The sequence below is a fragment of the Bufo bufo genome, chromosome 9 (assembly GCF_905171765.1).
Source record: "Bufo bufo chromosome 9, aBufBuf1.1, whole genome shotgun sequence".
In the NCBI taxonomy this organism is placed as follows: domain Eukaryota; kingdom Metazoa; phylum Chordata; class Amphibia; order Anura; family Bufonidae; genus Bufo; species Bufo bufo.
The window spans coordinates 184,529,230-184,544,170 of record NC_053397.1 but is presented as its reverse complement, the minus strand read 5'-3'; the positions used below and the strand labels follow the sequence as shown (position 1 = coordinate 184,544,170).

Here is a 14,941-nt window from a genome sequence, read left to right as displayed (position 1 = left end):
TTTTTCCCCCATAATCTATCCACATTTTTGCTGTCAACGGTGTAATCCGTGAATTGTGTGATCTGTGCTTTAACATCTTGTGTGGTTGTCAGGCCCAGATATAGGAAAAAAATTATAATACAGAAAACACAATTTTTTTCACATAATCTATCCACATTTTTGCTGTCAACGGTGTAATCTGTGAATTGCATGATCTGTGCTTCAACTCCTTGTGTGGTTGTCAGGCCCAGATATAGTGAAAAATATAAATATAAACTACGTTAGAAAACATTGTCTGTACTGCAGATTCCAATAATCTGGGCGTAAAATAGTGTCTATATTCTGTGGTGTTCTGTGACATATACAAAAACATCCACTGTACCCAGCTTCATGCCCAACTTAGCTGGGCGGCGCAGGACAACAATGTCCAAATCTGATCAGTGCGAACAGTTGTTTGGTTGGATTGCTGAAGATAATGCTTCCAGTCGGTTAAGCACCACCCTCTCTTCCACCAAGTCCAGTCTCTGTAGCCAAGAGTCTGGTCAACTGAAACCTCACTATTTTTATGTATTTTATGTTATTTTAAGTCATTTTCCTATCCATATTAAGTCATATTCTTAAATATATAGAGGCAAATATGGCAGATACAAAAACTGAAGGGTAGAAACATTGTCCTATTTTATTGTTTACATTGAATGCAGAATATGAAATGTTTTTACCTATACCAATAAACCACATCATTATAGTTCTTACTTCAAAACTATCAGTATCTTGGCCACTTTCCAATGTGGGCCGTGCCATCTTATGCAACTTCAGCATTTTGTCCTATAAAAGGAGAACTCTGACTGGAGCCTTTTATGCCTTGAGCTGAACAATCTACACAATGAAGATTATCTTTTTCTTGGTGCTCGCTGGTCTCAGCCTCTCTTATGGTATGTAATGTAGATATAATATTGTAGATTGTACCATACAGTTGAAACTTATGGCTTTTACATAAATGAACGTTGAACTGACGTTGCTTTTCTTGTTTCCTATTTGTGGTAAGGCTTTGAATGTATACAGAAACTTCAAGCAGAGACTAGTCTGGAGTGCTTGCAAAATGCATTAAAGGTAAGAATCTTGAAGTCAAAACTGCTATTCACATATCTATAATAATAATAATTACTAATGTGATTTCTTCAAGAATTGATTTTTGTAAAATAATAACTATGTACTTTTTACTTTGTTAACAGTGATGTTTATTATTTTGTTTAGGTGGTCACAATGGTTTAACTCTCACATTGTTTTAAGGGAACTTGTTATATTGAACTTACATTTCCCATTCATATAAATTTCTGCTCATTCTGGGCTTTAAAGTCAATGAGACGGACCTATCAGTGATTGACAGCCTTCCCTCTATGACTTTGTACTCAGAGATAGCTGACAATCACGGAGGTGGTCCTTTGAAGTCAAGGACCACCTCCTTGACTTCAAAGCCAAGAAAAGCAGGAATTTAAATACATATTAAATTGAATCTTTGCCCTCAAAACTGATTCTGCTCAGATCCTCCTGTTCTATAACATGCTACTAACAGTTTACACTGCATTTTTATGGTTTTATATGTTGCACATAAATATAATGATTTGATCTGATCATATATTTATAAACATTATTATACCTAGAATAACATATAATTTACTTGTCTTTTCTTAACTAGATTGCTCCAACATTTCTTGAAAAATTGGTATACTTTCTGTGTAACTATAAAAAAGGGGTAAGTGTCTCATATAGTGTCAGTCTTTAATGACAATGAAAACATATAAGGACATAGCTTGCACTTTTAAATCAAAACACAAACGGCAAGAAACTCTGCTGTCAGTAGCATTCAGAGCCTTTGTGGGGTTTCCAGCATCCTCTCTGGTATTTGTTATGGCAAGAAAACTGCAGTTTACAGTGTTTTTCTTTATTAAACAATACCAGAACCTCAAAAGAATTCCCAAAAGATATGTTTAATAACTTATCCAGCATTGCTACTATCCAGCATTGCTACTATGGCTCAAATGTGAACAGAGTCTAATAAAAGCATTATCAGCAGACAGTTTTTATATTGTTTTTTAGGTTCAATACTCACTTAAACAAATTACTATCACTAGAAAATAACCTACTGCTTAAATCATGATACAATGCTAATGATTAATATTTCTCTATGTGGAAGGAAAGGAAGATGAAGGAATAAATATCTATAAACCTCAAATATTTCTAAATCTATAATTCAGAATCACGATACTATAAGAATGATTTATAACTTAAGATAACATCACATGCTTGTACATCCTAAACCAGAAAGTGTTAACCATTTTTACCAAGTCCCCTACATTATTTGCTTGAAAACAAGTAATTACATAACTTTGCTTAAAGGGGTTATCTAATTTTATCTAAATATAATATATTTTATATTGTAATTCCTTATGACTTTCAAGACCTGTTCTTGTTGACAGTGAATGTAATTATTGAATATTCAGAGGCTGATATAGTGGCCTGAACATATGCTGTTCACATAGATACAGGACAACATCCCAGGATAAAGATTAACGACACAGACAATCATATAGTGCAAGACCGTGGCTAGGATAAAACTGAGACAGAAAACGTATTACAGAGTTTAAAAATTCTCTGTGTTCAAAATAATAAATCCAATCAGCTATGTAATCTAAGGTGTTAAACAGAGAATAATTAGATTTTCAAAAATGTACATACATTTTATTTTAATTACACTCAATTGTTATTCCTCAGATTGAAAACAATAAAAAAGAATTTGAAGACGCTCTCCGTGAATTGATAGAAATACTGGTAAGAAACAAAAGTTCAGTCTCTGAAGTGTTAAGGAAAGTAACATAGTAACAATATTTATAGAATGTATTGTAATAATGTTTTACACTTAAATGTATGTACAAACATTTTATTTTGGCAAAGTGTACAAATCCCCCTTTGGACATTTAGGGGTTCATGTATGAAATCAAGTTTTGTGACACAAAAAAGTTGCAAATCATGGCAACTGAGACATTTTAATAGCAACTGCAAGATATTTACGATATTTTGTGATCCTCGTCACTTTTCATATTATTCTATGTTTAAGCACTAAAAGTGAGATTAGACCTGTATTATGGCTCACTTCATATGTGCAACTGTTGCAAAGGTAACAAAAAAGTCATGATTCACACCAGACAGCCCCCTGGTGTACTTTTAAACCTAAAGGTGTAAACCACATTACACTTATGCCAAATATATCAATGAGGTACACAAGTTAATAAATTTGGTGCAGGCAAACATAGCAAAGCCAGCCTTGACGGTAACAAAAAATTAAATGAAAAATGAAAAAAATGACCCCCTTAATATATTAATGTATATTTTAGACACATAAATAGTTTTTTCTTAACCAAAATTGTTCTTCATGCGGATATATTTACACTAAGAAAAGTTGTTACACACATTTTTGACTGATAATCTGTTAGATTTCAACAATTAAGTTGTTTAGTTGTTTTGCGGAATTATTTATATCAATTTCTGTAGCACAACTTCTGTGTATGACTGTACCCCAATTGAATTGTTCCTCTACTAATTTTGGTGACTTAGCAGTAATGGGGAGGATTCACAGATATGTCCTTTGTGGAGAAATTTTAATCCTGTCTAAAATAACTGATTCAAGATGGAAATGGATGTAAAATGGGCATAATGGATGCTTAAAATACAGGATCCATTATTTTCCTGTTTTTGTTTGTTTTCTATTTTGACAGACCAGTAAAGGAAACCATGATATAAACCTACCCTTTATTTTTTTCAGCTTGCATTCTAAATAATGTTAATATTATATAGAATATAATCGCTAATGTATTATTAATACCTAATGTCCTATAATAACTTTTTTTTTCTGCTACTTTAACAGGAATGTGCGGGCTGTACTGTAGATAAACTTATCGGCACAAAAGTCACAATTGTAAGTGAATATAGATAAGTAAAGCTGATGATCTACCTTCCATATTATGTTATATGCTTTAGTTAAATGCTGCTGATTTAAAAAGAAGTGTAAAATGTAGTCCCTGTTTTAGTTCAGAAATAAACAAACAATTCTAATAATATATTGCAGCTATTGTGTCATCCTACTGAACATCTTTTAGGGTGTTGTAACACATAGCTTTTAATGGCATTTTTTGGTGACACTTTTGAGACAGATCTAGTGAGTTCAAAGGGAATGTGCAATATAAAGGAAGGGTTTACATTTCTCCTTCCTGATGAATCCAGTTCTGACTTTTCCTAAAAAAAAAACAATAAACAAAATTGCTATCATAAACAACCACGAAAACTGAAGCAAAACTGCTACAATGAAATTGTGAGTGACTCCACCCTTACAAAGTGTTTCCAGTGCATTAAACAATTATTGTACCATTCTACCCCACTGTGGTGCCATTTATTTGTGCTTTAAAAAAATGTTAGCTGAAGGGTTATAATTGCTGATATTAGGTAATTTGATCTCTAATGGTAATTATAGAACTTTGTATCTTACAATAGGAAGATCTTTTAGGAGATATTGGAGGGGCTGGAAAAGATGTAGTCTATGAAATCCTAAAAATTGCTGTAAGTTTTTATTCTATTTATTCTATAGTGGGAAAATCATTAGTGAAAAATATAAAATGAAATGGAAATGATAAACATTTAGTCTATCTATCTATCTATCTATCTAACATATGCTGCAATTAACATATACAATACCTAAACAGCTTGTATTTTTTACTACAGGATAAACTAAAATTAACTGGACCTGTGGCAAACTTAGCATGCAGCCTGGTAAGGACACAATTATACATTTAAACTTTGGAAAAGAGTTATCAAAACTGGTATAATGAAAAACTTGCTACAATGTCCTTAGCAACCAATCAGATTACACCTATCAATTTTAGAGGTCCTTTGGAAAATAAAAGGATCGATCTGTATTGTTGCCTCTGGCAACTAAGCCATGTTTCCTTTGCACCAGTTTTGATAAATCCTTTGTGTTTTATCTGATATCATGTGTTCTTTGATTATATAGAAAGAAGATGAGAGTTTATTGCTTTTGTAAAGCCTCCACAAACCATATCCATTAACCATATAATTTTTGGACAGTAGTGCATGTCTATATATCACTGCTGCAGTCTTGTAACCAAACTCAAGGAGCAGGACTGAAGCATTGAATCTCAGAATGCCACATTTCTTATTAGGCACTCAACACATATGTCCTCCATTCCGATTCCCTGTAACGACCTGACCCAGGGAAAGCCAAATAAGTGCAGAATAGAAAAGCAATGCATACTCAGTTTTTCTACTGAATCCGGGTACTGAAGTGTAGTTCATATAAATCAGTTGTAAACGACTGCCCGCATAAAATAGCAGATTGGACATAACTGATATATATGTAAATTGGGCCTTAGTTTAAGTGATATTAGGGAGGACAAATTAATAAAACAGAAATTATATCGAAAATGTTGAGGAAAACTATAAGGGAATTATGAAAAGGTCACTAATTCTTAACTTTAGGCTTACTCTAAAACACCTCTATGCTTACACAAACTGGTCATTCAATGCATATAAAAGATTTTCTAACATATGCACAAAATGGAGAGGTCTTCAGGACTTGTCCTCTTTAGGCTGGAGCTGCACCTACACTTTTTGTAGCACATTTGATAATATGTGTCAGGGGCACTGCAAATAGTTACATAAAAGTTAATTTACTGCTTTGGACAATAGCTATAACTCAATAGTTACAATCAAAGTTCTACAAAAGTTAAGGTGCTTCCCCAGTCCAATTCATTATTATATGAATGTTATGGTTGTCTTTTTAACTAACAAAACATGATATAAAAGTGAAAGTTTGCCTCTAGTGAACTTAGACATTAACACTTACAAGCTATTTAAACCTTCACATTATATTGATGTAACCTGCTGATTTCAAAAGGATTGGCTGAAAGTCTAAAATCTTACAGGAAGGCTGGACAGATAACAAACAGATGGTGAGAAGATTAGGCAGTTGTATTTCAACATGGTCTATGTTTGTCACTAGGAGATAAGCCTCCATCAGATACTTCTAATGACATCTCCCTCTCACTATTGAAAGAATTATCCTCACTCAAGCCAATCTCGAGTACTTCTTTATAGGTGATTTAGGGCAAATAACCAAAAGCTATGTTTGAGCTACTGGATATCACTTGCATGGTCAGCAGAATAGGAAATAACAGCAATACTCTGGAAAAATGGATACACCTGATTTCCCTTATTAGCCAAAATAATTGAATTAATAAAGAATGGGATCTAGTCTGGATGATCGGCAAATATTTGTATAAGAATTTGGTGTAAACTTAATTACCTAACATATATACGCAAAGATCCATCAAACGTAACCAGCGCTTGAATGTCTTTTTGTTTTCCTAAAAACAAGGGAAACATAGGGAGCATGTGATGACCTTGCCTGTCCATTTTGAAATTGTAGAAAGTGTAATGGTCAGCAATTTAAATACATCATGATAAAAATTCAGTATATGACAAATTGGTAGGATTTACTTGTCTATTAGAGTAGCATTGTTTTAAAGAAATATTTACTTAGGCCAGTATTTTGTGTCTATAAATCGTCCTATTTTTTTCTAGCTCAAAGGTCTTGGTACTCCTGGTGGTCTTGTTAATCTTGGAGGGATCCTGAGTGGTGTCTTGGGTTAAGTCAAGAACTAAACTCCTAGCCGTCAACGAAACATGGTAAATTTTTATAAAAGACACAAATTCACATTCAAATAATCCCCAATATGACAACAGAAATGTTTTATTTCAATAACTGCAGCTTGCTAACATTATAATTTAGAAGAAGGCAGAACTCTTGTACATTATTAGATATTTTTTTTAGCAAAATTCCTTTCCTATCTTCTTTTTATATACAGCTCAAATTACTGTATTCTGCATTGCGCCTACTTAGGCATATTACCTTTAAAAATTATTTTGCAAAAATTTCACGACTGTCCTATTTTCTTATCCATATTAGAAAAATAAATCTGTAATTTCATTAGTCTCAATAAACAAAACAGTTGTTGTTACACATTGGGGGAGATTTATCAATGTTTTACACCACAATAGCGGCATGAAAAATTATAGATTGTGGAGCGTGCCATATTTGCACCACAATTTGAGATATTTGGAGCTTCTTGTCACTTTTCAAGAGTGGTGTAAAAGGAGGTGGAGCATAGAGGGAGAAGTGAAGCATCTGTGCCCCGTCAGATTTAATATAATTTACTCCTGAAAATGGTATGGTATATGTGATTAATGCAAGGTAACAAAAATGAAAAGATGTCCTTACTGTATTTTCCAGGTTCTGGGACAAGTAGGTAGGAATTTAACAATTTATTTTCAACAGAATCCTAGAAAAAAAAAAACACAGATTTTGCTAAAAATTATTTTTGTGCAAAAATATTTAACAAATTACATAAATACCATCTGATACCACGATTTCAGGAGGATAACTATTGAATGCGTATGGGGTTTACCAGACTCTCCTCTGACAGCAGATATCATGGGAAGGAATTATTGGACCTGTTGGAATTTAATATGTCCTATCCTTTATGCCCATAGTCGATAAGCCTTAGCCACAAGTGTCTGGCAGTGACGTTTCCCCTTTTCCTCATTTAAAACAAATGCATGCCTAACCAATCTGAGTGTCCATTTGTATGGAGGGACCAGTGGTCATATCTGTCAACTTATATGCTATATCTACTTTCCTCCTGATCCCTTCTAATTCTGCATTGTAGGCAGATGATTGGATACAGTTTTGCCAGGAGGGTAGGCCTTAGGGCTTAACAATTGGTCTCCTTTTGCACAGAGAGACATAGTAAATGCCCTTGCTGAAGCTACCTGCATACTCCCAGACACGGGTCTGATCTGTAGTTAGTGAGGAGGGAGGAATATGGGTAATCACCTGGGACAAATAGAAGAATTCGTTATATATTCCCTAAAGTTTTGATTGCAATATGAGAAAGTATAGTAGATGTGGATTGTAATTGAGGAACTGCTGGTACTTTTTCATTTTTAAATTATAACATTTAAAGGGGTTATCTCATGACTAATGTAAAAAATTAAAATCAGACATCATATAGTACATAACAATACCTTTCTAACAATGCTAGAACCAGCCCTGTACCTCATATGGATCTAGATATCTTCGCATTCATTGCTCTGATAGATTTATATTAGGTGGCAGCTCAAGGGGAGTATATTTTCTGCTGCAGCTAAGGAGGCATGTACATGCTTTCCGTACAACAGCTCAGGAGGCAGTTGAAAGATGAAACTGAGCATGTGCGTCCTTCTCACTGAGCAGATCAATGAAAAAAACGAACTGCCGGTGGTGCTATACAGATACATTTTATTGAACAACCTAGTGGACATGCTAAATTTTGAATTACATGCAATTACAAAAGTATTCATATCCAGGTGCTGGTTTGAAATCTGGAGAATATTTTTCGTGGGGCAACCCCTATTTTCTTATGGAAGAAGTGTAGTAATTGTAAAATATTGTGTCTCTTGAAGGTTACTCTTTCTGTGTGCATAGAAACGTAGTATCTTCTTCAACCACAAACTGTTTCCAGGTTCACTATTATCTCTTTATGCCACTTTTTTGCATGAAAAAGTTTCAAACTAAGTGTTTATGACTTCTCAAATATCATTCGCAACAAAAGTGGCATTTCTGCATCACCTTCGCCCTTTTCCTGAAAAAAGGGCATGGTGAGGGTAGGAAGGAGGCGGATTCACCAGGCCTGGAAGATTTATCTTCATTTGCTGCTGTAGATTTCATTCTGGCACTGACTGCCAGAGGATGCGTTTAACGTATGAAGAGGCCAGCACTTTGTAATAAATCAGTTGTATCCTACAGTAGTGTAGAAGATTTCACAGATCGCCATAAAACATCAGTCTTTGATAAATCTTCCCCTTTATTCAAGCTTCAGGTCAATACATACCAGGCAATGTTGTTACAGAAGGGATGAGCAAATTTATGGTAATAAATTGAATTTGTCTTATTAGGAAGAGTTCTTCTCCTGTGAGGGGCTTTCCTTGCAAGTGAAAAAGTGCCTACATGTTGTTTGATTGACAGAGCAGGACATCTCACACAGACCTGTCAATTTCTTGTGAAGATTAGAATGTCACTGCCAGCAGAAGAATCATAGCCTCTAGTTAGATGGCTGCCCTTCATTATAAAACACTAACTGAACGCTTTTTCACCTATGGGATCAGCCACTCACAGAGGAAGAACACTTGCTAATGAGATGAATTGATTTGGTCATCCCCATGTTACATAGTAGTATTGCATATTCATTGTGCAAAAAAACTTTTTTTAATATCTTATGCTCAAAAGTTGTGTTTATTGTGTTACACCTACATTACTAATCCATCTTTTATTTATCTACTTTTTCTAGCTCTTGACGCATGTAGCTGAATAGAAGAAGTTGCAAAAAGAAAAAGAAAAACACATCAAGAAACACATATTTCTTGATGATTAATAAAATTATTTCTTATAAATCTTCTATTTTCAACAAATCAATAAAATATTTCCAAATTTAACTACATGTGTTGTTTCGTAAAGCTATACTGACAGTGTTTGACTGAGGTTCCTTTTTATAAATAGAGGAACGATTCTGAATTTGTGAGCATTTACAGAACATGTGCATGGTCTCTTAAAACTGCATCGTATTCATTCTTCTTCTCTTTGCACACATTCAATATATGTAGTGCATAGTAGTAGTAAGTAGGGTTGAGCGAACCCGAACTGTAAAGTTCGGGTTCGTACCGAACTTTAGGATTTTTGGACCCCGGAGTTGAACCGAACATTTCAGTAAAAGTTCGGGTTCGGGTTCGGGTTTCGGCGCTTTCTTGGCGCTTTTTGAAAGGCTTCAGAGCAGCCAATCAACAAGTGGTTAACTGTGTGCCCTTGAAGCCATCACAGCCATGCCTACTAATGGCATGGCTGTGATTGGCCAGTGTAGCATGTGACCCAGCCTCTATATAGGCTGGAGTCATGTATCGCTGCACGTCACTCTGCTGTTACTAGTGTAGGGAGAGGATGCGGCTGGTGATTTAAGGGAGAGAATAGGACTGAATCTTTGTTCAAAACGTGAATTTAACTCAGCGATCTACATACATTTTGTTGTGTGGGTGCAGGGCAAAATCTTTTTATCCTGCCCTGAGCCCAGTGACCTAAGAAAAATAACTTTTGTAAGTCAGTTAGGTGCCCATTTTTTGCAAGCTCAATGCACCAGCACTGCATCTGAGCTTTGGTGACATTGAAATCCAAGCTTGAAAAACAGCACTAATAATCTGGTTGTAAAAAATCACCCTTTTTTTTGGCAATATACAACATCTGGTGCATTTGCAGGATTAGTCAGTGTGCAATTTAAGCTAGAAATACAGCCATAATTTTTTGGGTTTTTAAAAACACACTTTTTTGCCAAAATACACTATTTTACATCCCTAGCTGCATCTGGACGTGTGAAATTCAACCGTTATATACAGCTTTCATATTCTGTTAATAAAAAAACTCAGTTTTTTTGCAATATACAACATCTGGATTAGTAAGTGTGCAATTTAAGATAGAAATACAGCCATCATTTTCTGGGTTTTTAAAAACACACTTTTTTCCCAAAATACACCATTTTACAGCTTCTGCAGCATCAGCACGTGTGAAATTCCAGGGTTATATACTAATGTCATATTCAGTTATTAAAAAAACACCCGTTTTGGCAAAAAAAGTTTATTTGGCAGCCTTTGCTGCAGATGTCATTGTGAGATACATCCTTTAAATACAGGGGTTCTATTCAGGTATTTAAAATACAGCCATTTTGGGCAAACAAATTTAATTGAGGCCTAGTCTGGATCAGGGCGTGTGAGATACACCCCTTATATAAAGGGGTTCTATTCAGTTATTTGAAATACAGCCATTTTGGGCAAACAAATTTAATTGAGGCCTAGTCTGGATCAGGGCGTGTGAGGTACACCCTTTCTATACAGGGGTTATATACAGTTGAAATACAGCCATTTTGGGCAAAATACACAATTGTTCCGCCCTTGCAGCATCAAGATGTTTGAAATTCCAGGGTTATATACTGCTGTCATATTCAGTTATTAAACAAATACCCGTTTGGGCAAAAAAAATGTATTTGGCAGCCTTTGCTGCAGATGTCATTGTGAGATACACCCTTTATATATTTGGGTTATATTCAGTTATTTGAAATACAGCCATTTTGTGCACAAATTTTTAATTGCGGCCTAGTGTGGGTCAGGGCGTGTGAGATACACCCTGTATTTACAGGGCTTATATTCTTCTATTAATAAAACACCCTTTTTTGGGCAAAATAAACAATTGTTGCGCTCTTGCAGCATCAAGACGTTTGAAAATCCAGGGTTATGTACTGTTGTCATATTCAGTTATTAAACAAACACCCGTTTTGGCAAAAAAAAAATAATTGGCAGTCTTTGCTGCAGATGTCATTGTAAGATACACCCTTTATATATTTGGGTTATATTCATATATTTTAAATACAGCCATTTTGTGCACAAATCTTTAATTCCGGCCAAGTGTGGGTCAGAGCGTGTGAGATACACCCTTTAAATACAGGGGTTATATTCAGTTATTTGAAATACAGCCATTTTGGGCACAAATCTTTAATTGCGGCCTAGTGTGGGTCAGGGCATGTGAGATACACCCTTTATATACAGGGGTTATATACTTCTATTAATAAAACACCCTTTTTGGGCAAAATACACAATTGTTCAGCCCTTGCAGCATCAAGACATTTGAAATCCAAGCGTTATATACTGCTGTCATATTCAGTTATTAAACAAACACCCGTTTTGGCAAAAAAATAAAAAATTGGCAGCCTTTGCTGCAGATGTCATTGTGAGATACACCCTTTATATATTTGGGTTATATTCAGATATTTGAAATACAGCCATTTTGCGAACAAATCTTTAAATGCGGCCTAGTGTGGGTAAGGGCGTGTGATATACACCCTTTAAATACAGGGGTTATATTCAGTTATTTGAAATACAGCCATTTTGGGCATAAATCTTAAATTGCGGCCTAGTCTGGATCAGTGCGTGTGAGATACACCCTTTATATACAGGGGTTCTATTCAGGTATTTGAAATACAGCCATTTTGGGCAAACAAATTTAATTGAGGCCTAGTCTGGTTCAGGGCGTGTGAGATACACCCTGTACATACTGTCGTTCTATTCTACTATTAATTAAACACCCATTTAGGGCAAGAGCCTAAATTTGAGAAATATGAGGAGAGCGTGAAATAAGGGACGTGGCCCAGGTCGTGGTGCTGCTGGTGGAGCTCCTGTTGCAGGGAGAGGACGTGGTCGATCTGTGCCAGCTACACGCACAAGTGAAACCCCTTCCTCAGGTGCGAGTAGGCGACAGAACCTGCAGCGTTATTTGGTCGGGCCTAATACGGCTCTACGAATAGTGAGGCCTGAACAAGTACAGGCGATAGTAGATTGGGTTGCTGACAGTGCCTCCAGTTCCTTCACATTATCTTTTACCCAGTTTCCTGCTGAAAGATCAGAGTTGGCACCTGCAGCCCATATCCATCAGTCTTTCACCTCACCCCCTTGCAAATCAGCTAAGCAGTCTGAGCCCCAAGTCATGCAGTAGTCTCTTCTGCTTTTTGATGACTCTGTTATCAGGGTTTCCCAGGGACATCCACCTAGACCTGCCCCAGAAGTGGAAGAGATTGAGTGCCAACTTTCAAGATGAGTACATGGGAGGACCATCGCAGCACGTCTCGGATGATGACGAAACACAGGTGCCAACTGCTGGGGCTTTCGAAAGTGTGCAGACCGACAAGGAAGGCAGGGCTGAAAACTGGGTGGAAGATGATGTGGAGGACGATGAGGTCCTCGACCCCACATGGAATCAAGGTCATTCGAGTAACCTATGTAGTTCGGAGGAAGAGGCAGTGGTCGCACAGAGCCACCAGCACAGCAGAAGAGGGAGCAGGGTGCAAAAGCGGAGCGGCCGTCCTCTAGACAGTACGCCTGCTACTGCCCACCGCAGCAAGGGACCGAGCACACCAAAGCCAGCTCCAAGGAGTTCCCTGGCGTGGCAGTTCTTCAGACAATGTGCTGACGACAAGACATGAGTGGTTCAGAGCCTGAAGCGAGGCATAAACGTTCTCAACCTGAGCACAACCTGCATGACCAGGCATTTAAGTGCTAAGTACGAGCTGCAGGGAAGTAGACACCTCAAAAACCAAGAAAGGTCTCTGGCTCCTCCTGCTTCCTCTTCTGCTGCAGTCTCGGCCTCTTCATCCACCTCTGGAGTGACAGTGCCACCTGCCACCACGCAAACAGAGGATCTTCCAGCAACACCACCACCTGGGTCACCAAGCATCTCCACAATGTCCCACGAAAGCGTTCAGCTCTCCATCTCCCAAACACTGGAGAGGAAGAGGAAGTACCCCCCTACCCACCTGCGATCCCTAGCCCTGAATGCCAGCTTTTTTAATTACTGGCCTTTGAAATGCTGTCATTCCGTCTGGTGGAGACTGATAGTTTTTAAGGCCTTATGGCGGTGGCTGTCCCACAGTACGTCGTGCCCAGCCGCCACTACTTTTCCAGGCGAGCCATCCCTTCTCTGCACAACCAAGTAGGGGAGAAAATCAGGTGTGTACTACGCAACGCCATCTGTGGCAAGGTGCACCTCACTATGGCTACGTGGACCAGTAAGCACGGTCAGGGACGTTATATCTCCATACAGCACACTGGGTAAATGCAGTGGCGGTTGGGCCTGAGGCGGATAGCAGTTTAGCGTATGTCCTTCCTCCACCGAGGATTGCAGGGCGCTTCAGTTTGCCTCCTGTTGCTTCCTCCTCCTACTCCGCTTCCTCATCCTCTACCGGCTCCTCATCTGGTCAGCGTAACACCTTCGCCACCAACTTCAGCATAGCCAGGGGTAAACAACAGCAGACAGTTTTAAAACGTATCTGTTTGGGGGACAAACCCCACACCGCGCAGGAGCTGTGGACGGGCCTTGAACAACAGACCAATGAGTGGTTGGTGCCAGTGAGCCTCAAGCCCAGCCTGGTGGTGTGCGATAATGGGCGAAATCTCGTAGAAGCTCTGGGACTAGACGGTTTGACGCACATCCATTGCCAGGCGCATGTGCTGAATTTGGTGGTGCAGAGATTCCTTAAAAATTACCCCGATATGTCAGAGCTGCTGCATAAAGTGCGGGCCGTCTGTGCGCGCTTTCGGCGTTCTCGCCCTGCTGCTGCTCGCCTGTCAGCGCTGCAGCGTAACTTCGGCCTTCCCGTTCACCGCCTCATATGCGACGTGCCCACAAGGTGGAACTCCACCTTGCACATGCTGGCCAGACTGTGCGAGCAGCAGCAGGCGATAGTGGAGTTTCAGTTGCAGCACGCATGGGTGAGTCGCTTGGCGGAACAGCACCACTTCACCACCAATGACTGGGCCTCCATGCGAGACCTGTGTTCCTTGTTGCGCTGTTTCGAGTACTCCACCAACATGGCCAGTGCCGATAACGCCGTTCTCAGCGTGACTATCCCACTTCTATGCCTCCTTGAAAAAACGCTGCTGGCGATGATGGAAGAGGATGTGGCACAGGAGGAGAAAGAGGGATCATTTCGTAGGGTTTCCGGCCAGTCATTCACAAGTGGCTCTGAGGACCGACTAACGCCAGGTACACAATTGTCCAGCCAGGGCACAGTTCTGGAGGATGAGGAGGATGAGGAGGAGGAGATGGATGAGGAGGAACCATGTTCACAGCAGGGTGGCACCCAGACCAGCTCATGGCCATCACTGGTGCGTGGCTGGGGGGATACAGAGGACACAGACTATACACCTCCCACAGAGAACAGCTTTTCGTTGCCTCTGGGCAGCCTGGCACACATGAGCTATTACA

At 38.4% G+C, this 14,941-nt stretch overlaps 1 protein-coding gene across 1 annotated transcript; it reads left to right on the top strand.

Annotated features, from left to right (window-relative positions):
• The first annotated feature begins 856 nt into the window (after positions 1-856).
• Positions 857-9,493, top strand: LOC120979582 (ranaspumin-like). Its single transcript, XM_040408427.1, has 9 exons — positions 857-911; positions 1,025-1,089; positions 1,676-1,732; positions 2,752-2,808; positions 3,902-3,952; positions 4,525-4,590; positions 4,753-4,800; positions 6,631-6,735; positions 9,435-9,493. Exons 1-8 carry the CDS (start codon positions 863-865, stop codon positions 6,697-6,699), a joined length of 462 nt encoding a protein of 153 aa, XP_040264361.1. The 5' UTR covers positions 857-862; the 3' UTR covers positions 6,700-6,735; positions 9,435-9,493.
• Positions 9,494-14,941: the final 5,448 nt, after the last annotated feature.

Coding starts and splice junctions, on each gene's coding strand:
- LOC120979582 (XM_040408427.1), top strand. CDS start 863: ATGAAGATTATCTTTTTCTTGGTGCTCGCTGGTCTCAGCCTCTCTTAT. Junction 2,809..3,901: donor GTGAATTGATAGAAATACTG/GTAAGAAACAAA, acceptor CTACTTTAACAG/GAATGTGCGGGCTGTACTGT. Junction 4,801..6,630: donor CAAACTTAGCATGCAGCCTG/GTAAGGACACAA, acceptor ATTTTTTTCTAG/CTCAAAGGTCTTGGTACTCC.